A 25193-nucleotide genomic window follows, 5' to 3' on the forward strand; every position below is an offset into this window, starting at 1 on the left:
GGTGGCACGAGAGGAAGACGCGGCTAATTAACACAAGGGAAAGGAGATGAAAAATTGAAACTTAGCTTTGGGCTTAATTTCTCTTAATAGCTAGAAAAGGTGATCTTAATTAAAGATGAAAGACAAATCTGTTTCGAACTCGGTCGATGAATCTGTGTGGGTTTTGCAGCAGTGTGTTGCATATACGGATTGGACGTACGTGCAGCAAACAAGTTTGCTCTCCTACAAAATTATTAGTACTATCCTACAAGTTTTCTCAAAAGATGGTAGCACTTCGTGATGGTGCTGATCGATGATGATCGAGGTAACTTAATTGGAAAATCGCAAGAACGATGTTGCATGCATGAGTCAAATCCCGGAAAGGCCGCAATGGGCCGGGAGTCAACTACTAGCAGATAACGTTTCGTGTTGAATGGAAAATAAATAGGAGTATTCTGTTTTCTCTAAGGGATAAGTCCACATTACACCCTTAATTACATCCTGGTTTAAATGGTGAATTTCATGATTTTGTTATAATGTACGTCATATGTGCATATATATATATATATAGCAGTATAGCGCTACGTACTATGCATAATTTGTAAGTTTAATTTTTCAGCGAAAGGCATTGCTCAACAATTCTGGGGAGGGTTGTACCCCAATCAAAGCTAAATTAGGTTTAGACGTCCAAACCATTTGACATGTAAGCTCATCTTTTTAACACAAAAGTTAATTTGCTATCCCAATTTAGTCGTTTGAGAGACGGAATGGCGGACTTGACACATAAAGACCATACCAATCTTTTATCCTACTACTAGATAGCAATGTGCAATATATAAAAAAGTAAAATGCTTGGATGGTCTTTAAATTTAGGGATTTCAGCATATTTAGTCCTCCTAAACTTGCTAATTAAATGTACCATCGTAGTCCAAAATCTGATGTGTTACGCCACATCGATGTGTTGACGTGGCATTAATCACCATTAACATCACACCAGCTGATAAAGGAGAGAGCTTGAGGGCCGTGACCAAGAACAAGCTCCATGGTAGCGAGCAAGTGTGAGAGCTAGAGGGTCCGTGGCCAGGGGTGAGCTCCACAGCGCCAAGCATGGACGATACCAGCGTGAGCGCGACTGTGGAGCTCCTGCTGTTAAAATCTAGGAGGAGGTAGCAAAATTTGAACCAGCACAAAGTGGCCAGATTAGGCAGAGACGTCAGCACTGGGCCTAAGATAGAGTGATTAGATTTGGCGAAGGTCGATGGCCTAGGCTCCCATCGGATAGCCTAAACAGCCAAACAAAAAGCCAAAATTTGAATTTTCAAACTTAATATTGAGATTGATTTTGAGATGTTTTCAACGTAGTTTCTTTTACAGCATTGGCTTTTAAGTCACCAAGAACACATATATAAAACTTTTACCTACAAAATTATTTTTATTTCCTAATAAGCCGTTTTGGCTTATCAAGAAAAAAGCCAAACGATGGGGGCCCGTAGATCTCTCTCCCGCCACCCATTAAGCCATCAAACCTCGAGCTTTGTTGAGCCACCAAGAGTGGTTGGGCCGTAGCTTGACGACTGCAGTCGAGGTGAGCTCAACGGTGGTGGTTAGGGGAGAGAGCTCGAGTGTGTCACAGCAAGGCCGAGCTCAACGATATATAGCTGCTTGGTGCAAAAGCATGATGGTGGCCATGGCGAGCTCGACATGCAGCAACAGTTGAATGAGAGAAAGGAAAAGGAAAAGAGAATAAGAAAAACTATGGATGGACCCAACTTGTCAGCCAGTGTAGGATGGACAGTGCTGACGCGTCAGCGACCGTGTGGTGTACCATGTCGGATTTTGGAATATTAATTGTCAGTGGTGCATTTAGGAGTATAAAGTTGTATCTTTTTAAGTTTATTGACCCAGATGAAATCTATGTACTTTAAGGATGGCCTATGTAATTTACTTTAAAAAATATTATTAGATGTTTGAGTCTAAAACATTTTCATTTAAAAAAAACAAATGTGCATCACCACTACAACTAGTAAGCTTAGATATATGAGATTTTTTACTGTCCAGCAGGCTTGAGCGGTACCAAATGCTAGCCGTCGGATGGACCAGATCCAATGGTTGAAATTGATTGGTACCACCAGGTACCGCTTTAGTCACTTAGGTGGTACCGCACCGGTGGAAGGGTAAGGTGGTCTTTTCGCATAGAAAAATTTGGGAAGTCGATTGGAGCGGCGTCTTTCCTCCCCCAGATGGCTAGATGCGTGCTGTTGTCGCCACCGCTGTGTGACCTTGGTCGCCGTCGCCGCTGTGGTGTCGTCCCCATCTGCAGATGAGACAGACCAAGACAAGAACACCTGGGGTCGTCGTCAATGGAGCAGCCCAGCACTCACTCTCTGGGTGATATGCCCCAAAGCGGGAGGTGGAGGGCCGTGCCCATGTTGGCGATGGCGAGGTCAAGCTCCGTCGAGGTGGTTTCCAGCTTGCACCGCGGAGGACTCCTCGGCGACGGCCGCCGTCTCGTGCCATCTTCCGAAGCACAGGGATTGCGCAGAGATTTGCAAATGGCAACATAATCTTCAGGAATACCATCTTAGTACTGTACCTTTGTATATGTATTTGTATATCTGTTAATCTACTACCATTAGTAAGAGACTCTGAATCAATCCTCACTGTGCATTCATCAAATTGTCACTGTGTGTTCTCCGTCCAGGCGGGGTCTGGCTTGTCCCACCACCACGGCCGGACGACGGAGCGGAAGAGCGCCCCTGCATGTCTAGAAGTAGTTGTTGCCGTACGCGACACAGCACGCCGGCGTGCTGCAGCACGTCGACACCGGCGGGAAGCCTGCGTTGGTACTTGTGCAACCACGCAGGTGGAACTGATGGCTCAGCACTACGCACGCCGTGAACAGACCGGCGAAACAGGTGTGCCGCGACGGCATCGACGGGAGGGAATGAATCGGCGGCGGCCGCCCGTGGAATATTTTGCGGTGGGCAGGAGAAGCGTTGGGGGGATTGCGGCGCCTGCGAGAGGATGGGTGGCATGGAGTCCAGGATGATTCCCATCGTGCCCTTGGATATTGGACGGTTAGATTCAATCTGGTACCACCAGGTACTGGTACCTTGAGGTACAATTTACTAGACCAGAGCAAATCTCTAGATGTATATATTGGCTCCTTTCACTTCAAGACAACCAAATCCTTACACAATCTTGTAAACAATCAAAGAGCCTCTCCCAGCGCCAGCAGAGTCTTATGGAAGACAAACCAAGCCAGCTAATATTTACTAATATATAGCATGTGAGAATAAATCCTTACATGCCTGGAAAAAACCAGCATACCTTTGAATGCTTATATTCCCTTCCTAGGTAAATCAAACTAGTCGCGCTGGTGCTCAAGTCATACACTCCATACATAGGAATGCCTTCGTTTTCCTTATACATACCGCTAGTAATACTGGCCTGTTGTATGTGATGTCACCGCCAGGTGATATCCTCTCCCAAAAAGAAGATGCAATTCCCTGCGAATCTCGGGTCGCCATTACCAGGCGAGCGAGGAATGGCCTTGGAGCAAGCTTTGCTGAGGAAGATGATCTGGCCATCCAAGCTGTTCACCTCCAACCACTGACCACCCTCCAAAAATCAGCTTCAAACACCTTGAATTTGATTGTAGTTCCACCCATGGAAGAACTACCGTCAGGCGAATATTTAGTTATGCACCTAATCATCAGCAGCTTGCCACTGCATGAAATAACAAGGTAGCGACTCTCATCGGAGCTGAAATTTTGTATCCGTTCCAGAAGCGTCAATGGATGGTGATGCACTGCCCTGATCGCATGCTCAGCACGAGATAGTACTGCATTTGCACTGACAGTGTCACTGTCGTCGTCGTTGATGATCCCATGGACAAGAAGCTCCTCCTTGCTAGTGAGAGCGTAGAGCTTGCCTCGATACAACGATATGTCCTCGTATTTTCTCCTCATCCACGGATAATCATCATCGTCATCATCATCATCATCACCACCGGTCGTCGACATAACTTCATCACCGGAAATAACCGACCATGAATGATCAATTCCCGGTCGGAAAGCGGCGATGCAGGTAGAGTGGACGACGGCGGCGACGACGAGGCCTGGCGAGCACACGATGATCTTAGGCAACGTGTACTCGGCGGGGTTAATGCTATGACTGCCGTCGTTGTCGCCCAAGAAGTAGTCGAGGCTCCTGATGCGCTGATCGAAGCAGCGAGGTATGTCAATGGCGGCGCGGGAGAGAGGATTCCTGATCCTGTCTCGGCGGCCGAAGCATTGGTACTCCAGGAGCCAGCCATCATCGTAGGAGGAGAAGTAGGGGATCGGGCGGCTCGAATTCGCGCCGGGGACGGGGCGGAGATCGCCGTCGGGGAGGCTCTGGTAGACGCAGGGGCTACGCAGGATGAGCAGCCACGGCGGCGGCGGCGGCAGCGGGTGTTGCCGGAGCGCGCCGAGGCGCCACTGGCCGGCGAGGTCCGTCGGGAGGTCCGACCAGCATGGCGGTGGCGGTGGCCGAGGATGCGGCGGCGACGGAAGGATGGCGACGTCCGTCGGAAGGTCCGACGAGCCTGGCGGTGGTGGCTGCGGCCGAGGATGCGGCGGCGATGGCGGCGGACTGCTACGTGTGTCGATGCCGAAACAGAGACCCATGGCTCCACGACTGTGGGCGGCAAACACAAACTAAACTGATTGCAAATTTGCCCCTAATAATAAAGTGTAAAGATGAAAAACAAATCTGTATCGAACAATCGATGAATCCAGTTTCAAAATCGGATATTGTTAGGATGGGATGCATGGATTGCCAGGAGAGAACACTATCTGTCTGTATAACGTGTTACGATCCAACTCGAGTCTTAATACGGTTCTATCTTTGGAATTCTGCTAAACTAAAACTATTAACCATGATTTTGGAAAAAATTTAAATCAACTCGACTCTTATAATTTAGTATTATATATGGGTATCAGAATTTTGGAAATTTCGAACCTAAATTGTAAACCATGATTCTCACTCATCAATCAACACATGTACAGTAGGATCATCTGATGGAATTACTGCAGCAAGTAATACTGGAAGCACTGACAAATTGCCTGCAGTTCAATTATTACCTTGACATTCTAGCTAGATGATGATCTCCTCCATGATTAATTAGTTGTAATTACCTTGGAAAGAACCACGTCGCACTGGATCGGCGACTGATGTGCGGTCCACCCGGTGAAATTGTCTTGCTTCTCAGATCATAAACGCCACAGGATGAATCTGCTGGCCATTCGTGCCGACGCTCTGCACCATAGTCGGCGAAGTATATTTTACCTGCTTCCACATAACCTCCATAGCTCGACGCACGAACTGCCATGGAGCAGCTTGTACTAACGAAGATCGCCTCATCACCCAAGCTCTCGATATGAACATCAGTCCATTTGATTGCTTCGACATGACGAGGTAGTGTAATCTCTTGCATCTCACGGCGGCGTAGGTGCCATCCAATAAGAAGCTCTCGAACAAGCCGACCTGAATGATCTGTGTCGCGAGATCGGAAACCATGGGTTGTTTGGTCTTTCTGTGGGTGGTGATTTCATGGGCGAAGAGGTCGCCTCTCCCGGCGACGGTGTAGACCTTGCCGTCGTGGTAGCCCTTGCCTTCCCACGGGCCGGCCGACCACGACGGCGAGGTTCCCGGCCGGCAGCACGCCACCACGTCGTCGGCGTTGTCGTGACTGTAGCTGATCCTCGCGACGACGAGGCCGCCGCCGCCGCAGACGATCACCTTGCGGATGTAGAAGTAGGCGGTGGGGGATCCCGGCGGGTGTTCGCGGCGGAGGCGGGCCGGGTCGCCGCAGTGGCAGTGGCCCGGGAGGCGCACGACCTCGCCGGTGAGAGGGTTCTTGAGGTAGTGGCGGCGGCGAGGGCCGTGCCCCGGCCGCCTGAAGAGGAGCCAGCCGGCGGCGGTGGAGCCGGCGCAGATCGTGTGCCGGTTGAGGCGGCTGAAGCGGCGTCGCTCGCCGCCGGGGAAGCTCTGGAGGGTGCCGTCGTGGAAGTTGAGCCACGGGAGAGCCGGGGGCAGCGGAGGCGGCGCCGTCGTCGCCGCGTGGCACCATTGGCGGCAGACGGAGCCGAAGCGGACGCGGTCGGCGTGGGAGGGCAGACGGAGGAGGACCACGCCGGCTAGGTCCGTCGGGAGGTCGAACCAGAGCGGCTGCCGGCTTGCCGGCGGCGGCGCCGTCGCCGCCGCCGCCGTTGGCGTGGCTTTGCTTAGTCCAACGCCCATGACGCACTAGCTACCTGCCCGTATGTATGTAGGACGTCACGTCCGCACATATATTTGGGAGTTTGAGACAGGGTGCGGTACGTGTGAATAACGGTTCAAAATTTCGGACTGACATTTCGAATCTATGTTAAGATTTCGGCTTTTTTTTAATTTTTTTTCAAGCTTTTATGAATTTGGCAAAAAAAAGTTCAAATTTGATCAAATTTTGTTAAAAAATTTAAATTATTTCAGACCGAACTTGTCGAAATTTTGAAAGTTTGGATCATATCGGTACCCGATAGAAATAGTGTAAATGATTATTTCGTACGAAAATTTCTATATATATAAGTTGCTTTAAAATATTAAATAATTTATTTTTTAATTTAAAATAATTAAAACTTAATTAATCATGCATTAGACATAAACGGTTTTTTCCTTAACAAAACTCCCGTCGATTCAGGTTTGAAATTTCGGGCACTGTTCACTTGCATGAAACTATGTAGTCCAAGCAAACTATGTAGTCCAAAATATATATATTTATTTATTAACTTGCGAATTCAGTAAAGTTTATTCTAATACGGTGTAAATCTGCTCAATTTTAATTTTTAATTACGAATTTTACGAATTAAACACTAATTAACTTAATACCGAGAATTTTATACTCAAGTTAGAACAACAGGGAACATGGTGTTGCACTTGCACTTACTTTCGGTTCTACCCCTTAAGAGCAAATTTAATAGTAGAGCCCACTACTAGCTCTAATTCATATATAGCCAATCTAATAGCCAATTCATATAATAGTTGTTTACTATACTATTAATATATGGTCCCACCTGTCATACACACATTGCGTCTTGGAGTCTGCGTTGCAGCTGGCTACAGATCTGTAGCCCGCTGTTCTTCTCTCTCATATTTTATCTCGATAAAATATATTTACAGCGGGCTAATAGCCTGCTATTGTACCTGCTCTAATGGCAACCACAGTGTTTATTTAGCAACTTGGTATTAAGTAGTAAGATGGATTCCGGTGTGAAACAATAATAGTTATTAGCATGTTTCACAATGTTTAATACCTGAAGTGATAAGTAAAGTGGGTCCCACATGGAATGCTACCCTCCATCACATATAAAACTCAACCCTACCTACGAATCTAAACATACACATATCCAGGTTTATAGCTAGTATTTCTCTTTTTTTTTGACAGAGTAGTATGTGAGAAGATTATTATACATACACGAGTAAATAATATATTTTAATAACTTATTGTTAGTAGTAAGCATACTATTCGGTTATAACTACTACCACATACCACAATTATATATACTCCCTCCGTTCCATAAAAAATAAATCTATGATCGGATATGAGTATGTACGTATCATAGTATAGTACTATGTATGATGTGTCACATCTGTTTTTTTTAATGGAACGGAGGGAGTAACTTATTACCCGCTTTTTCTTTGCATTGTGGTTGCTCTAACGAATTTAGCAACAAGTGTAAGGGTTTAACTGCAAAAATGTAAAACCAACCCCCTCCCCTTCCCTTCCTATAACCACCCCACCGCCCCCGCCTCACCTCGCCGGAATCGCGGCCTCGTTCACTCTCGCCTCCACCCGCGCCGCCCCCCACCCTCCGATGCCGGAGCGCCGCCACATCGCCGGAGATCCGCCGTCCTGGTGATCCCCGGAGCACATCCGCCCACCCACCATGGACCGCCTCCTGCTCTTCCGCCCCCGGAAACCGGCCTCCTCCTCCTCCTCCGTCGCCGCGGTGGCGGACGGCGACCTCCTCGAGCGCGACGTCTTCTGGCCCGCCTCCTCTGCCCCAGGCCTCCTCGCCGCGCTCCCCGACGACGAGGGGAGCAAGAAGAAGAAGCGCGCGGGCCCCGCCGCCGTACGGTCCGCCTCCCGACCTGTCCCGGAGACCGCCCCGTTGACCCCGACGGCGGGCGCGGCGAGGTCGGCGCCCGTGAGGATACCCTGGGAGGCCGCGGCAGCGGCGGGGAGGAGGGGGAGGTGGGCGGCGGCGCAGTCATCCGTCGGCGGCGAGGACGGGGACGCCGCCATGGTCGTCCCGCCGCACGAGGTCGTCGCGCGGCGCGCCGCGGCGCACAGCTCGGTGCTGGAGGGCGCCGGGAGGACGCTCAAGGGCCGCGACCTCCGCCGCGTCCGCAACGCCGTCCTGCGCCGCACCGGATTCCTCGACTGAGAGGGCGGAGGCGAGTCGTCTCGTCGCTCTCGGGATAAAACCAAAAAAGTTTTGACCCTTTCTTCCTTTGATTTTGTTCCCCTCAGTTGTGTGTTTCCGGCTATCTTTGATTTCTTCCCCTTCGTTAGAATGGGATGGAAAGAATTGAGGCGAGTTTGCGAGGTGTACAACCCGGCGCAATAACAAAGTTATTCCATCAGTTATAGATGGAAATTTTGGTCCTTACATCTGTTCAATTCAGTATTTGCTTGATTTCTGTTCAATTCAGTATTTGCTTGATTTATGTTTGCTTGCTTTTGAATAGGTGAAAATTTAGTTATCGGTAGCTTGGTGCCATGGATGGAAAATTTAGTTGTTGGTGAGTTCAGCTCACATGCTCAAATACTTATGTTTAGCTACTAATAATCACCCAAAACGGAGGCTCGTAAGGCGCAAATTGAAGTTCTTAGCACCAGAGATGGCAATTGTTTGGAAAACTTTGGAACTGCTGAATTTGGGGTAATTATAAGTAGGATACTGAGAATTTAGTTGCCTCCATGTTTGTTCATAGGCATTGTGTTGTTAATCAGACGTGCCATGTTAAGTGTTACTTCCTCCGCTTCATATTATAAGACTTTCTAGCATTGCTCACATTCATATATATGTTAATGAATCTAGACATATATGTGTGCCTAGATTCATTAACATCTATATGAATGTGGGCAATGCTAGAAAGTCTTATAACTTAAAACGGAGGTAGTATGTTCTAGCTAATGGTGTGGAATTTCATCTCGATACTGCAATCTACTATATAGTTTTGGCTGCATTGCAGTTCGGTGTGGTGGAACCATTCAGATTTGAGTGTTTGAAGTATCTGTGTGATTATCTCATATTTCCTGGTTCTGTCCAAGAGAGTATAAGAATGGTAAAAGTTTTTAAGAAGAGATGCCAGGCGCCAGCTGCCATATTGTTTCTGGTTTTCGTTTTAGCTGAAACTGAGGATAAGTTACTAATTCTGAACATTGCCAATAGAGAAACCTAACAGTGGTGTTTAAGATGAACATTGTGTTTGCTTTTGTTATTTTTATTGGCAAATGATTGTATCAATGTATAGATTGTAGGCCAAGTTGCTCGTAGGTCAAACAGATCTAGTTGACGTAGGAACTAGGAAGAAATGTTTATCTAGGTAGTTGGTACCAAGAAAAACACATTCATCTTAAAAGCATAGATGTTGATTCCTTGGAAGTCCTTTACACCATTTTTTGGTGGTCCTTCAAATTCACTACACATCTCAATAGTTATGCTTTGCTGTAGATCTGGAACCACTGCACGGCGTTCTAGTATTTTCATGGAATCATCTGCTCTTATGTCTTGTCCAGGACCAGATATAAAGGAGCTGTTTGCCTATTTTGAATTGCACCCACTCTCATTTCTTTCTGTGCAGCTGATTGCCTTGTCACCCCTCTGTTCAGGTATAAGGACCACCACCATTCCACCGCGGTGTAGCTAATCTGCTAATGATACCTCAAGTACACAAGGTCCTTGGATTATCCCCATCAAGAAACAGCTAATATGTCTTTGCCATCTTAACTTGTGGGATAAAGTTGTTTGGTTCAGTCACTTCAAAATATGATGCCATACAATTCAGAAAGCTAATCAAAGAAAGAGTGAATAAATATGGTCCATATAGAAACTCTGAAGTTAATTGAAGAAAACAGTTGATGAATACGGCCATCCACCTAGCTGAGACCAAATTATATACAAGGACATTATTAATTTCAAATTTCTGAATTAATATGATAAAAAAAATACTAAACTAAGACTCCCAAGATGAATAAAACTTATATTTATCAATTCTTAATTTCAGAATTATCAAATCATGAACAAACTAAAATTGAAAGTCCAAGCTGAGTAAAAATTGTACTTACTAATTTGACTTTCTAAACCATTAAATCAAGCAAATTACTCAGTAACTGTCGATATATATTTGTAATAAAGTTTTATACAAGTATTTGGTATGCAAATGTAATATAAATAGCCCGTGGGAATACACATGTTAACGATGACCTGCCAGTCTGTCACTAATGTGGCACATTATGCATAGTTTTATGTTTATGGAGGCAGTAGTACAATCATCAAATAATTGAATCTTGAATGCTTGATTTGTGTTGTTTCATCACTACTAAGAGATTGCAAGAACATGACTAGTCGAGTAGCCATTTGAACAAGAGAACATGACTGAGAGATTGTGATAATTGACACCATGACCATCTTTTGTGACTTGGCACATTTTGTCTAGTGCTCTAGTGATCTGTCAGATTAAGAGCAATGAAGTTCTCTTGTTCAAATGGCTGTTCTACATATACTGTCGTCATGGATGCGCCCCAATGCTGCATTTCTCTTTTGTATGGTTTTTCTTTTGTCTTTTAATGAAGTACAATCAACTTCAGATTTACACATCCACTCTCAAGTTCCGTACTACATGAAGAATTTTGTTCAGAAGGGCAACTGACCATTAATATGGATTTTGGAGCTTTATTTTACTTCAATGTAGGTTCCATCCTTAAGTTGTTTATAGAATTGATACTGACCTTTTTTGTGTTGTCTGGATGCTAAAAGTAACACTATCTTTACATTAAATCGTTTGATATCCCTTTCAGGATCAGGTCCACTTTCTTGCTTTTATTTGATTCCTTCAAATTATTGGGATGTCAATTTATTTGTCCTGAGGGCTGTACATTATGAGATTCAACTGCTCTGAACATGCCATATTTCTTTCATTATGTACTCCTGCTGACCATAAATTATTTAGTGAGCATGTGTGATGTCTAGCTCATACTTGATTGTACCCAACTCATGTTTTCAGTATAAAATAAATAGCATATGCTGCCAAATGGTGTATTCATTGACCATCTCTAGATGACCAGCTGCTTACTTTATTTCATTGTTTTGGCTTCAACATGTATTGATCCGATTGCAATAAGTGATATAGTCTGCAATGGGCATGCAATATGTTGCTTCATAACCATACTGATGTCCTATTGTAGTTCTGGTGAGACAAATATACGACGTGTGTACAAATTATACTCATGGTAACCCATTCTCAGCGAAGTTTTGTTTATCATCAATGATGTATGTATGTATATATAGCCACATGATGTTCAGAAGAACTACTACTTGTTAATGTAATCACATTGATGATAATCAGACAATGATAATGGTAGTTATGCAGCATGGATCTAAATATAGTCTGGAGTGAAAGCATCCTGAAAGAAAATATTCTGAGCACCTATCTGAGATCACTGTGCTCTTGTTGGCCAGATAAGATATACTTTCTGTGGTCATGTGATCTATGTGTTTGTCATACAACTGTTCTGTTTCTTTGTGACATTGCTGGTGCCTGGTGGCATGGCTTTTTGCTGTGGTCCAGTCTCCAGGCTATAATAGTATGTTCTGTTATGATCCAGTTCACAACTTTATGATGATGCTGCACCCCTGCAAGGAAAACAGTTTTGTTGCAGTTTGCCAATGAATATGCTGTGGTGATTCCTCCTCAACTACTTCACTGGGAGATGTAACAATAAACCCTAGTACTCCTGAGATGCCAAGCATCCAATGCTCACAAGGCAATAATGCATGCAGTACAAGAGCAAGTGAATTTACACCAGAGCTGATGCATTTCATGTTTGAATGCCATCCATAGATCCTATAAAATTGTTGTTTGAATGGAGCTGAGGTCCAAAGTATGAGGTTTTCTTGGCAATTGCTAGGTCTTCTGGAAACCAGTCATCTTTTGCTTTAATCCTGGGAATTTACTGAAATTTGGCTTGGCTACTGTTACGAGTGCCTTGAAAAAAGAAGAGAGAATTCCAGATGGCTTGATTAGATTTTCAACGTTTGAATTCACACTTCACAAACCCTTTCCTCCTCGGAAGCCTGAAAATATGTTGAATTCTAGTACACATTCCACTTTTAATAGTACTTGTATGCACGGTGCTTATGTGATGCGTGATGGCTGTATGTGTTTACTGATCTGAAAACGTCCTGAATTCGCTGCGTGGACTATCTCAAACTTTGAAGTCAGTCCTTGGTTGAGCAACCCACACGTGTACAACAATTGGACCTAACTCTGAATTTCTGAAAACTTTGAATTTCAACAGCCATTTCCAAGGTACTAGTAGCGCTAGGAGTACCTTTTTGTGGCTGCAGCCTGCATGGATCGTAGGTGTAGACCAGAACAGCATCAATCACGTAGAAAAAGCATCATTAACTATGGTTAATTCGGTAGCCTAAATTGCACACCGGTTTTACATGGCTACAGTTGGTGCCCTGCTTTTCTTCCTGTCTAGAAATGAGATCAGATCAGACTTGTTGTTAATCAGAAAGTGTGATCTGTCAAAATGGCCTAACCATCTATCAGCATGGAGTCTGCTCCAGCTCCTTTGTTGAACCATATGTGCATTAGCCATAGTGGAGATGGAATCATGGAATTGGAGTGAACTTGTATGGACTCATGAATCAAACAAAACTTGGACCATGGTTGAATGGTCAGTTAGAAGCTGCTTGCTAGAATACAGAGCCATGCCATACAACTAAATAGAAGTTTCTTGCTAGGCTCTCTTCTGTCAGATCCCCAAATTCAACAGAATGTAGAATTCCAGTCTCCAAAATTCCCATCCACATTCCAAAAACCGGATGAAGAAAAAGGTAATTAAAGAAGCTGGATTCATTGGACCGGTATGTTTGGCATCCTTCAACAATTGTGCTGATCACCAAATTAACTAACCATACGTTGAAATGGTATTCAGTCGAAGGCGACAGAGCATAGCATCACGGCGACGTGTGCTTGGAGCAGAGACGCGTTGCATGAATCATCGCAGAGCGAAGACAATGTTACTGTCTGTTAAAAAACAGTGCCACCATGTGCCACCTCGCTCGCAGCTCTGGACTGAAGGTGTACGCGTTCTTGACACAGACCCAGTCGCAAGCAGTAGCTACGTAGACAGGAAAGACTGTTCTAGATTTGGACTGAATTTCTTGCACTTAATTGTAGTGATAAATGATTTAACAAAAAGATAAATACATCGTCAGTCCTTAAATTTGGACCGCGACATCACAACAAATTGGTTATCTAAATCAAATTTAGTTTAATGTATCACCCAAGATCCAAAAACCCATTTAACAAATCTCCGACGCTGGTGTTGTTATCTAGAGTGACAAATGTTTTTCATTTAGCCCCGTTGTTTTAGATTTATCCTTTTATTTTGAACGACTCGCACTAGATAGTGCGAAGTTCTATTAATAGAGTAGGAAAAAGATTTGTCCTCAACCCAACTTCTCTCTATACTCTATCGATCTTCTCCTCTTTCAGAACAAGGAGAGAAAGCGGCAGCAACATGAAGTGCGGTGAGTATAGGGTGGTGCAAAATGCGGGAAGGGAGGGAGGAGGCAAAGTTCGGTGAGGGTAGTGTAGCGTCTTTTTGTCATCACCACCAAGGATATTCGCTAAGCACCTCATTACCTTCAAGTCACATGAGGTCCATCACTCGTCCTCATAGCGACCATAGCAACTCACCGAACTTGCGGGATCATCCTCTCCCTATCGCATCGTCTGTCTCTGCTCTGGGACCTCTACCTATCGATAATTGCCACCCCGTGACCGCCATCTCTTCGCCTTTGGGGAATGACGGGGAGTGGGGGTGGTAGTCGGATCGGGGGTGTACTGTAGGGAGAGGGCTAAACGTAAAATGTTTGCCACCATGGATAGCCTGGTCGTTGCACAAAACTAGCCCAATTATACATGTGAATACATTAAATCAAGATTACATATTATAGTTCTAGATGAGCAATTTATAATATTATGGATATTATGGATCTAAGTGATACCCAATCTAAATTTAAAGACCGACCATGTATTTTATATATGTTTAGAGAGCCTGCTCAAATGAATATAATCTATACATCCTTTTATACCTGCAAACCAAGGAAAACAATGTCCTCAAGGACGAGAGGACGTGTTGGGTTGACTTGACCTAGTCATTCAGCCTTCCACTAAAACGATATATATAGTCGATCTACGTTGGGATAATCTACTTATTTATACGGAATGGGTTAAATATTATATATTAGAAACCTAATAAATATTTTCTCCGATTCAAAATATAATGCATCCTTATTATCGATATACAGTGGATCCATCATGGGATGATCTACTTTTTCATATGGAATGAGTTAAATATCATATACTATAAACCTAATAAATGTTTTCTCTATTTCAAAATTTAAGGCATCCTTTCAAATTATCAAAATCAATATTTGAAAATTTTAAATAATGACTGGACTAAAAGTATGAGTATCTAAGGCCATGCATGTAGCTAGAAATCACGTTTCTCTATTTAAAAATATTTTCATATAATATTAATTTCGTAATTGTTGATAATATATTATGAAAGACACTAAAGATAAAGTAAAGATAAAGTATAATGTTTGAGAATGTGTAAAAGGCTAATACGTCTTTTAGCATGGAGGAAGTAGTACACTGTACACTGTACAGAAACAGCTGGTCTCACGTAGAAGGTCTTTAGAGAAATCATATCGTTAAAAACGTGATGCAAACAATCCACGGCAATAATCCAAACGATCAGCTCCATTGAACAGGTCATTAAAGAATCTCTCATTCAATTCTCTTGGCAGTACTCGGTGCTTGGTGCTTACTGCTAATATATATAATTAGCAATTGCTCTGGTGCAGTGTATGAATTGAAAAGAGTGAAAACTTCATCATCTTTTCCATTGCATGGTCATGGCAACTGCCGAGCAATTCTTTGTGACAGCATGTAGCTTATATAGGTGATCTCAGCTGAAGGACTGCAAACTTACAATAATGCTAGCTGAAAAACACTCGCAGTTACCATCAGGGAATGCCAATCATATGCCTTTAACTCCTTATTAACTATTCTCTCCGTTTCATACTACAACATATTTGATTTTTTTCAAGTTTATAATAAAATTTAGCAACATTTATATAATATATCAAATTAGTTTTCCTAAATCTAATATTGAATATATTTTAGTAGTATATTTTTGTGTAATGAAAAAATGTTACTCTGTCTTAGATTTGATTAAGTTTAAAGAAGTTTGAGTAGAAGAAAAGTTAAATAGTGAAACGAAGCGAGTGATATTGAGCTTATTTGATTAATTTAGATAATTGTACACATACCCGGTCATTACAGCCCTAGCGTGTGTGTTTGAGGAGAAGGGGATTGAGGAGATTGGGAAGATACGTAAAACGAGGTGAGCCATTAGCTCATAATTAATTGAGTATTAACTATTTTAAATTTTAAAAATGTATTAATATGATTTTTTAAAGCAACTTTCCTGTAGAAATTTTTTAAAAAAAAACACACCGTTTAGTAGTTTGAAAAGCGTGCGCGTGGAAAACGAGACTCAAATCTCCCCTTAACTCCCCAGAACGAACAGAGCCTTAAAGCAACACGGAAGTAATTAACTCCTCCGATCCATAGGCTTGTCATATACTCGTGTCAGTTCAGTTCAGTTCATAGGAGTAGACCTTGACCTGGACTTCGATCAATTCCTTGACTACTTCAGTCAACGCGAGTAGTTTGTTGCTTTATCAATTCATCATCGTCTTTTTGCGATCCTTTTTTTCAGAACTTCTTTTTACGATCTAGTCAGCTTATTAATTGACTGGTTAATTACTTTAAGCATCGCCATCAACGATACCTTCATCGATATCATTATCTTACTACATTCATGTCTACAGTCAAAAGACGTTTACACACGTACTATGCTTTAGGGGGTGAAAATAGAACGGGTATTTCCTAACTGCCTGCTTGACCTGAGGCTTGCAGGAGTAATATATGGGAGGAAAAAAAAAAGAGATCCCAATACTATCCGAATTCGTTAGGAAAAAATGGGTTAGGATATGGGAAGACATGTATCCACCCGTATGTCCCATATTACAAAATATGTACGAAAACTTATTATAAATCCACCTAAAAATATGATAAAAGATTGGCTAATCACTATTTTACGTGCTCACATGTAATATTGTGTAATTTTTTTCTTGATGTATCTCTTTTAGTACTTTAATTACCTTATTATATTTAATATCTATGAATTAGAGAGATAAATTAATATCGGTTCTCAAATCTGATTTGAATGAAATAATATGGGATAAGTGATATTTATATGGCACTATCTGTATCCGGTTCCGAATTTAAAAGAAAATATGAGTTAAGATATAAAATTATCATAATCCAACCGTAACCGCCCGTTTTCACCCCTACTATAGCGCCCCGCATGTACAAACAAATTGACGGCACAAATTAAACCGATCAAATTAATTAACTTGTACAACGACACGAATGTGCTAGCTTTTGCAATCGTGTTAATTCTAGCTTTCGTGCTAATATAGGGCTATTTTGGTTTGATCCTACCAAATTGTTGCCGTTTTAATAGTATTTTGGCTAGTTTTTTATTTGTACCAAAACATGCTAGTAACACATATAACACTACTATAGAAATGATCTTCACATGTGACCAAAACTTGTTTTCGCAGACCAAAACTTGTTTTCGCAGGTGACCACCCACCTGGAGCCCAAGTGTTTGCGAAAATTGACATTTTTCTATGCGGACGCAACAACCGCATACGAAAATGCATATTCACATATGGCGTCCTAAGAAGGCCGCATGCATGTAAAGATCCGATTTTTGCATGCGAATAAGTAAGGACGCCTGACTACAACGATTTTCTAAAAATTAAAAAAAAATAAATCCAAAACCCTTGATCGGGCACCGCCTTGGCAGCCTGTGAGCCCATCGCCGTCGGGTGCCGCCACTACCAAGGCCCCTCCGCTAGCTCCGTGAGGGAGAGAGCCATCGTCGTCATTGTCGATGCAGTCCGCCGCCCACCGTTGTCGAGACCCTACCGCAAACAAGGCCGACAGAGACAGATCCATGAGGGAGAGGGCCGCCGCTGTAGAAACCGCATGGGGGGGGGGGTGGGAAGTGAGTAGTGAAGAGAGAAATTTGATATTTTAAGGCGTGGTGGACTGGTTGCAGGTCCACTTGCGAAAATAGGTTTATTTTTGCATATGGTTATTTAAGAGCCCCCAACAAAAATTGATTTTTACACATGGGCTTCTTAAGTGGCCTTATGCGATAATACGCCTATTATCATAGATGTGTTTCTTAAGGAGCCGTATGCGATAATGCGTTTTCACATGCGACCCTGAACTACCCCTCCCCCCAGAGCAATTTTTGCATAAGCGACCAATTACGGCCTGCAATGCACAGGGGCCCTCATCTAGAAAAATCGTTACTACTAAAATTTTGGTATTGCCTATATGTTAGCATGGTAGCATGCCAAAGTCCATAACTCTCTAGCTAATTAATCTACTTCACTAAGATTGTGTTCTTTATATCTTTTTTGAACTTTCGCTCCATCGTTTTGAGCGCGCGTGTTTTCCAATCTACTAAATGATATAGTTTTTACAAAACTTTTATATATATAGAAGTTGCTTTAAAAACCCATATTAATCTATTTTAAAATTTTTTAGCTAATATTTAATTAACCATATGCTAATTTACCGCTCTATTTTGGTTCCCAACCTTCCAAGTTCCAATAGTACACAGCCTATAAGCTAGCTAGCTTAATTAGGTTAGGCTGGTCTTGACATTACTGATAAATGGAGTACTCCCTCTAGTCCCATATTAATTGACGTTTTAGACAAGTTTGAGGTCAAGCTTTTATAACTTTGACTATCAATAACTTTAAAAATATTTAGTTTAAAGGAACTATAACAAGATATATATATTTGTCTTTCAAAGCACTATAATTTTGTAGACCATGTTATTGTCTAAAACATCAATTAAAATGAAACTGGAGGGAGTACTAGTACTATAACCACCCTCCCTCTCCCTCTGTGCGCAAGTCCACACGTCAACCATGGCCGTACGTATTGTCCATGCATATGTAAACTTCTCCGAAACCAATTCATTCATTTCACGCGAACTCGAGCCCCACACATATATATATACACATCCCAAGATCACAAATCGAGTGTAATTAAATTTGTGATTTGTGAACCTTCTTCAATTCTACCTAGCTAGCAATCTATTGAGAGGTGAATTGAAGTGCATGCATACAAGAATATATAGATGGTGATGAGCGGCGGCGGCGGCGGCGCGAGGATTGTCAGTGATCCGGCGGCGACGCCGGGGTTCCGATTCTACCCGACGGAGGAGGAGCTGATCGGCTTCTACCTCCGCCACCGCCTCGCCGGCACGAGGGCCGACGACGTCGCCCGCGTCATCCCCGTCGTCGATGTCTACGGCTACCACCCTTCCCAGCTCGCCGCCATGGCCGGGGTGGCGACCGCGGGGGACAGGGAGCAGTGGTTCTTCTTCTGCCCGAGGGCGGAGCGGGAGCTCCACGGCGGCAGGCCGGCGCGGACCACGCCGTCGGGCTACTGGAAGGCCACGGGCTCGCCGTCCTTCGTCTTCTCCTCCTCCTCCGCCGCCGCCGCCAGGGTCATCGGCGTCAAGCGCACCATGGTATTCTACCAGGGCCGCGCCCCCTCCGGCACCAAGACCAGGTGGAAGATGAACGAGTACAAGGCCGTCGCCGCCGCCGCCGCCGACGACGACCACAACGCCGCTGGCGTGGCCGTGCAGCTGCCACCAATGGCGCCGCCGCCGTCGTCCTCCGCGTGCGTGCGGCTGAGGAACGAGCTGAGCGTGTGCCGGGTGTACGTCAGCACCGGCACGCTCCGATCCTTCGACCGCCGCCCCCTCGACGCGCCCCCGGTGATCAGCCACCATCAACCTCAGCTCCAGCAACAACAACGTCAGCTGCCATCGTCGGCAGCGGCGGCGGCGACGAACGGCAACCTCATCGCCCTCGCCGGCGGGTACGAGTGCTCACACGACAGCTCCGGTGGCTCGTCGGAAGATGCCGCCATCGACTGGAGCTCGCTGATTACCGCCGCCACCGATTCCGCTACCGCCGCCGTTGATTTCAGCTTCAACGACGACATCGATTTCAGCCCTGCCGCTGTTGGCCCATGGGCGCCACAGCTTTGATTGATTGATTATTTGTGCACACTGCATAATAACTGAATTACTAGTAATTAGTAGTAGTAAGTTTGATCAGTGCTTGCTAATTGCCATAGTGTTCTATGTTCAGGTCAACTCGATTGATTTATTACCTCCCAACTCTCAATTCTGCTTGTCTTTAATTTTTCTTAAATAAATTCTGAACTATGGCCTGTTCTTTTCTCACGAAGATGAAGATTCTACCTCGCTTTCCATTAGCACGTTTTTCAAACTGTTAAACAATGCATTTTGTGTGAAAACTTTTTATATGAAAGTTGTTTCAAAATATCAAATATATCCATTTTTTAAGTTCATAATAATTAAAACTCAATTAATTATACGCTAATAGTTTTCTTGTTTTGTGTGCCCGTATTTAAACCGATTCTTTATGTGTGTTAACAGAAGGCTTTATTAAAAAGTCATAAGGAAAAATCAGGAAAGAAAAGAAAAATAGAGTTCAAATATAAATAATAAAAGTTCCAACAGAAAAAACACAAGCATACAAAAATTTAAGAAAGGTTAGAAAAAAAATGAAATTCTAAAGTGGAGAAATATAATGCATCGGATGAGAAAAACTCGAAAAGGAAAAATCAGAAAAACTATAAGAGAAGGAATCTAGGATATTGGTGACAATCGTACGTTACAAAAGACAGGTAATAAACAAAAAAAAATATGGGGTAAACATTTTTATCTATATTCCTAGAGGTTTAATTAAAAAAACAAAGTTATGCAATGAGTAAAAGGCCCAGCATTAACTATGAAATTATGCTTCAAAATCCAAATTATTTTTGGTTGTAACTGATGAGCTAATAAGCAGTCAACAGACGATGAAAGACTTATGGTGAACCACTTATTTCGTGCTGAAGTACAGTGATAGCCACCTTAAATGTAAACTCCAAAATAGATATCATCACATACCACATCATAAAGAAAGGTCATGATAACTGCTTGGGATGGTAGCTTTGAAGTTGAGCCAATTTATATGAGCATACGTAAGTCGCCTTCTATTTTAATGGTTACAATCTACTCAACACTTGTATTGCGTAACTAAAAACATATGTACTGCATAACTAAGATGATGCCTCTTTTTTCTCTTTATCCTCAATTTTTCTCTTTAGGTAAACTAGAAAGAAAGCCTGCGAAGATGCGATGCGCATCTTGTTAATTGTTTTATAAAAACAATAATAAAAAAGTTATATATCATCATTTCTACTTAAATGATACTCCCTCTATGTACTTTTGATAGTCATATTTCCAAATCTGAAAAATTTATTTTTGATAGGCATATTTCAATCCAACAACTTAGTATCATATTAATGACTTTTTCGGATTTAATGCGTGACTCTCTATTCTTCTACACATGATTGGATACATGGGCATTGAGAAATATAAATATTAATGAGTCGCTTGTTTACGAGGAATGACTAGTAGCATGTTTAAATGGATGATAAGTAGAATCACTTATCCTTGGTCTGTGTGCCAAGATGAAATATGATTATCAAAAATAGATGGAGGGAGTATTAAATGATAAGAATGTTTCTCATATTTAAATAAAAACATTTTGATCGAGTGACATATAAATCTTTTATCGTCACTATGACTTATTATGTTTTAAAAGTTGAGCATCTATTAATAAATAAAACTGCATATGTACCAATTAAATAGGCCTAATACATCATTAATACACTAAAATATCCTCTACTTAAATTTCATAACTCACTTATTTCTAAATCCATATAAAAATATTGTGAAAATACCACTACTTCTATCCATTAATGGGATACCTAAGTTAAACATGGATGCTACTCTACTGAGTAGAGCCGATCATAGCTGCCAAGACTTTCTTTCTCCGTTGCCTTCAAATATAGGTCCCACATCGATATAGCTGTACTCCTCAAGACCAGCTTGGAGCACAATTTTAATTCCTAATTCATTAAGTATTGCATCGATAAGTACGAAGTTGAGCACTATTAGCGATGGCGGATCACACTGGGGCTAGATTAACTTAGCCATATGTTGCATGCTATATATACTTACCGCACCGTAGCAAACTCTGTTATCGATGCTTGGTGCCCTTTAGGAAAGGACAAATGGAAGATGGAGTTGATCAAGATAGTTTTTCTAATGTTTTTAGTAGATTTGTGGTATAGTGTAGACACACTTTTTTTATGATGTTAATCATTACTACCTAAATTTTTATGATATAAATAGAATACTCTGTTTTAAAAATGAGCAAAGTTAATCATTCGGTGATACTTAAAGAATGTACATGTTTTTCCAAACATATTTACAATAACTAATCCATTGGAGTACACTTATAGTCACGTCAGTGGAGTTTATGACATATATCCATCAATTATGCCTGACATATTGAAATTTCATAAGTATAAGAAAATATAATATGAGTAGTTTATTATGCATGTTACTTCATTGCTCATTTGTTTAAGAAAATATTTGGCAAAGAAAATATATATGACCATAAATCTCATGATGGATTATAGCAAGACCATTGGCTGGAAATGTTGTTGATAACTTTTTTTTCATATCTATATACCATGTATACTGCCCACTTCTGAAAAACTTTGAGAATGTTAATCTCAAACAAATTACAATTAAATCTCGGATGTACTTGAAAAACACAACTAAATTGTGTTGTTATGCAGATTTAAATTAGTATTTTATATTTGTAAACTGATGTTTCACACCCTAAAATATGATGTGATTTTTTTGAAAAATTTCCTTACAACTAACTATTATATGTCGGCCCCATGTGTCGTGATATATTTAGGACAACAATATAACTTTTATAGTTTATTTAAAAAATACAGCGGAATCATAAATTGGATATATAATTTTTTTAAAAAATAATAGATGGTTTAATAACATTGATCGGATATTTTATATTTTTATTATCCATTTTAATTTAACTACATATTTATATTTGTGAATAATATTTTTATTTTTATACTGTAAAAAATAAAATAGATGACCGTCGATTTTCTTGCAGCAGAAGGTAATCTTTGTTTTCAATCGTACGTGCATACTCAACTTTTGTTTTCAGTCACTAGAAAAAATGCCCGTGCGTTGCAACGGGGTAAAAACGTTTTCTTTATCCTATACATTTTACTCCCTTGGTTTTAGACCGAATGCTTCCTTGGTTTTGGATCCAACGCTCATTCCTTCCTTTCCAGCTTCAGTCCTAGCCCTGTCCGCTACCTCCCTCTGCTCGGCCTACCTCTCTTCGGCTCAGCCCACAAGTGAACCTGTAGGCCTAGCTCGAACAATCCCGGGCCTGTACCATAACGGAGCCGATCCTCCCATTAAATCCGGTCCAATCTTTCTCGATCTCCAAAATTTAATCCGGTCGAGCTTGCATAGTCCAGTGTCCGTACGATGATGGAGCCGATCCTCTCCATCAAATCCGGTTGAATCTTTCTTGATCTCTAAATTGTTGAGGGATTTTGATCTACTCGATCTCCATCTTCCTTTTTAATCAAAATCCCCAAAATTGTCAAGGGAAAATGACAAATCCGGTCGAATCTTTCTTGATCTCCAAAATTGTTGAGGGATTTTGATCCACTCGATCTCCCTCTTCCTTTTTAATCAAAATCGCCAAAATTGTTAAGGGAAAATGATGAGAGAGTAGTCGGGAATCTTCTTGATCTCCAAAATTTAATCCAGTCGAGCTTTCTTGATCTCCAAAATTGTTGAGGGATTTGATCCACTCGATCTCCCTTTTCCTTTTTAATCAAAATCCGCAAAATTGTTAAGGGGAAATGATGAGAGAGTAGTCGGGAATCTTCTTGATCTCCAAAATTTAATCCGTTCGAGCTCGCATAGTCTCGTGTCTATATGATGATGGAGCCGATCCTCTCCATCAAATCTGGTTGAATCTTTCTTGATCTCCAAAATTTAGAGGGATTTTGATCCCCTCGATCTCCCTTTTCCATTTTTTTTATCGAAATCCCTAAAATTGTTGAGAGAAAAATAATGAGAGAGTAGTGGGAAATCGGTTTTTGCAATCAATTGGAGAAGAAAACACACATGGGAAAGCAAATCAACGTGACCGCGGTGCAGGGTTCGGCACACGAGAAAAACTACCGCGGCGCAAGGTTCGGCACACGAGAAAAACTGAAAAAAAAAAGCGACAAAAGAAAGAAAAACGGCGAAAAGAAAATAAAACGGAAAAAAGCGAAAAAGAAGGGAAACGGGAAAAAAAAAGGAGGAAACGGAAAAAAAAGGAACGGACAGCGAAAAGAAAATAAAACGGAAAAAAATAAAAAAAAAGAAGAAGAAGAAGAAGAAAGAAACGGACGAAACTTTTACCGGAATCCTTATGAATATTTTAATTATATATATATATATATATATATATATATATATATATATATATATATATATATATATATATATATATATATATATATATATATATATATATATATATATATATATATATATATATATATATAGATATGTACGTACATACTTACGGAGAACAGCAGTCGTGTTTACATGAGGGGAAAGTTATTATTTTTTAATAATAAATCTAATCTAATGGTGTAAAATAACGGGTCCACCAATTTAAGTGAAAATCAACGGTAAGATTAGATAGTCCCATGTGGTGGCTTAAGAGCGTTTATAGGAGTGCCACATGGCGTCTTTAGAATATTTATAGAAAGGTTAATGGACTTTTAGTATATAATAGGTAGACTGTGCCCTCGCTCGAAATGATGCCACCAATTTCCTTAGCACCGTGAGACGTTCCTACCAAAGTCCAAAACAACAAGCTAGGTACATCAAGCGTGCAAGTGGCACCATCCCCTCTATCTTCTTTCATCCAATAGCTACTAACAGCTTAGGCAATGTTTGGCTAATGGAAAATGGAAATGATTTCTCACCCACTAAAAGACATCTTTAAATCCTAACCATTCATTCTCCCTCTTTCATTTAATCCTAACCCTTCATTCATTTCCCAATCCCAATTCCACCCTCTATTTCCCATTATCAAAACACACTCTTAGTTGAAGACCGACAATAGCATAGTTGGCTCACTCCTAGTAATGAGAACAACCAACTGCGACAGTGGCGGAGTCAGGGATGTCACGAAGCCCAAACGAGTAGTGGCGTTTTCTGGTAATTGACTAATATTTTCGAACATCATAAGCTATCTACAGTGGAGACGTCAGCGACGAAGCCCGTGCAGCCACCCGACCTGCCCGGAATCTAGCTTGGTCTTTAATCGCAAGTACTATTGTGTAAAGATCAGAGTTGCGAGGCACCATCATGTTTCTACTTAGTATTGGATAGTAAGTAGAAGCTATTTTCACCTTTGTAGTAGGCACGGTTTTCATAATTAACTGTGCGTATCAAATCCATATTTAACAGTTTCTTTGGAAAGGTACTTTAAAAGGGGTACGTGTTGATGTGCATGTGTGTGTCTGGACTTTCTCTATAACTTGTACAAACTTGAACTATACTGTTTGCCCGTTATATTATTTTGTCGGCCGATTGTACAGGCCGGTTTTTATATGGCCCAAGTCCAAAGCCTGCCTTTTGGCTGCGTGACCACACTCATGTGATGATGTGATAAGGGCAAGTACAACCGTGTAGACAGCTTGCTGTCTTTTTACACAAATAGATAGCT

General features: G+C 41.9%; 2 protein-coding genes across 2 annotated transcripts; both read left to right on the plus strand.

Annotated features, from left to right (window-relative positions):
• Nucleotides 1–7797: 7797 nt before the first annotated feature.
• On the plus strand, nucleotides 7798–8675 carry LOC127756744 (uncharacterized). Its single transcript, XM_052282120.1, has one exon. It carries the CDS (start codon nucleotides 7950–7952, stop codon nucleotides 8448–8450), a length of 501 nt encoding a protein of 166 aa, XP_052138080.1. The 5' UTR covers nucleotides 7798–7949; the 3' UTR covers nucleotides 8451–8675.
• Nucleotides 8676–18548: 9873 nt separating this feature from the next.
• LOC127757912 (NAC domain-containing protein 90-like) lies at nucleotides 18549–19749 on the plus strand. The gene has a single exon (XM_052283504.1). It carries the CDS (start codon nucleotides 18611–18613, stop codon nucleotides 19532–19534), a length of 924 nt encoding a protein of 307 aa, XP_052139464.1. The 5' UTR covers nucleotides 18549–18610; the 3' UTR covers nucleotides 19535–19749.
• Nucleotides 19750–25193: the final 5444 nt, after the last annotated feature.

The sequence above is a fragment of the Oryza glaberrima genome, chromosome 12, assembly GCF_000147395.1.
Source record: "Oryza glaberrima chromosome 12, OglaRS2, whole genome shotgun sequence".
NCBI classification, from domain to species: Eukaryota; Viridiplantae; Streptophyta; class Magnoliopsida; order Poales; family Poaceae; genus Oryza; species Oryza glaberrima.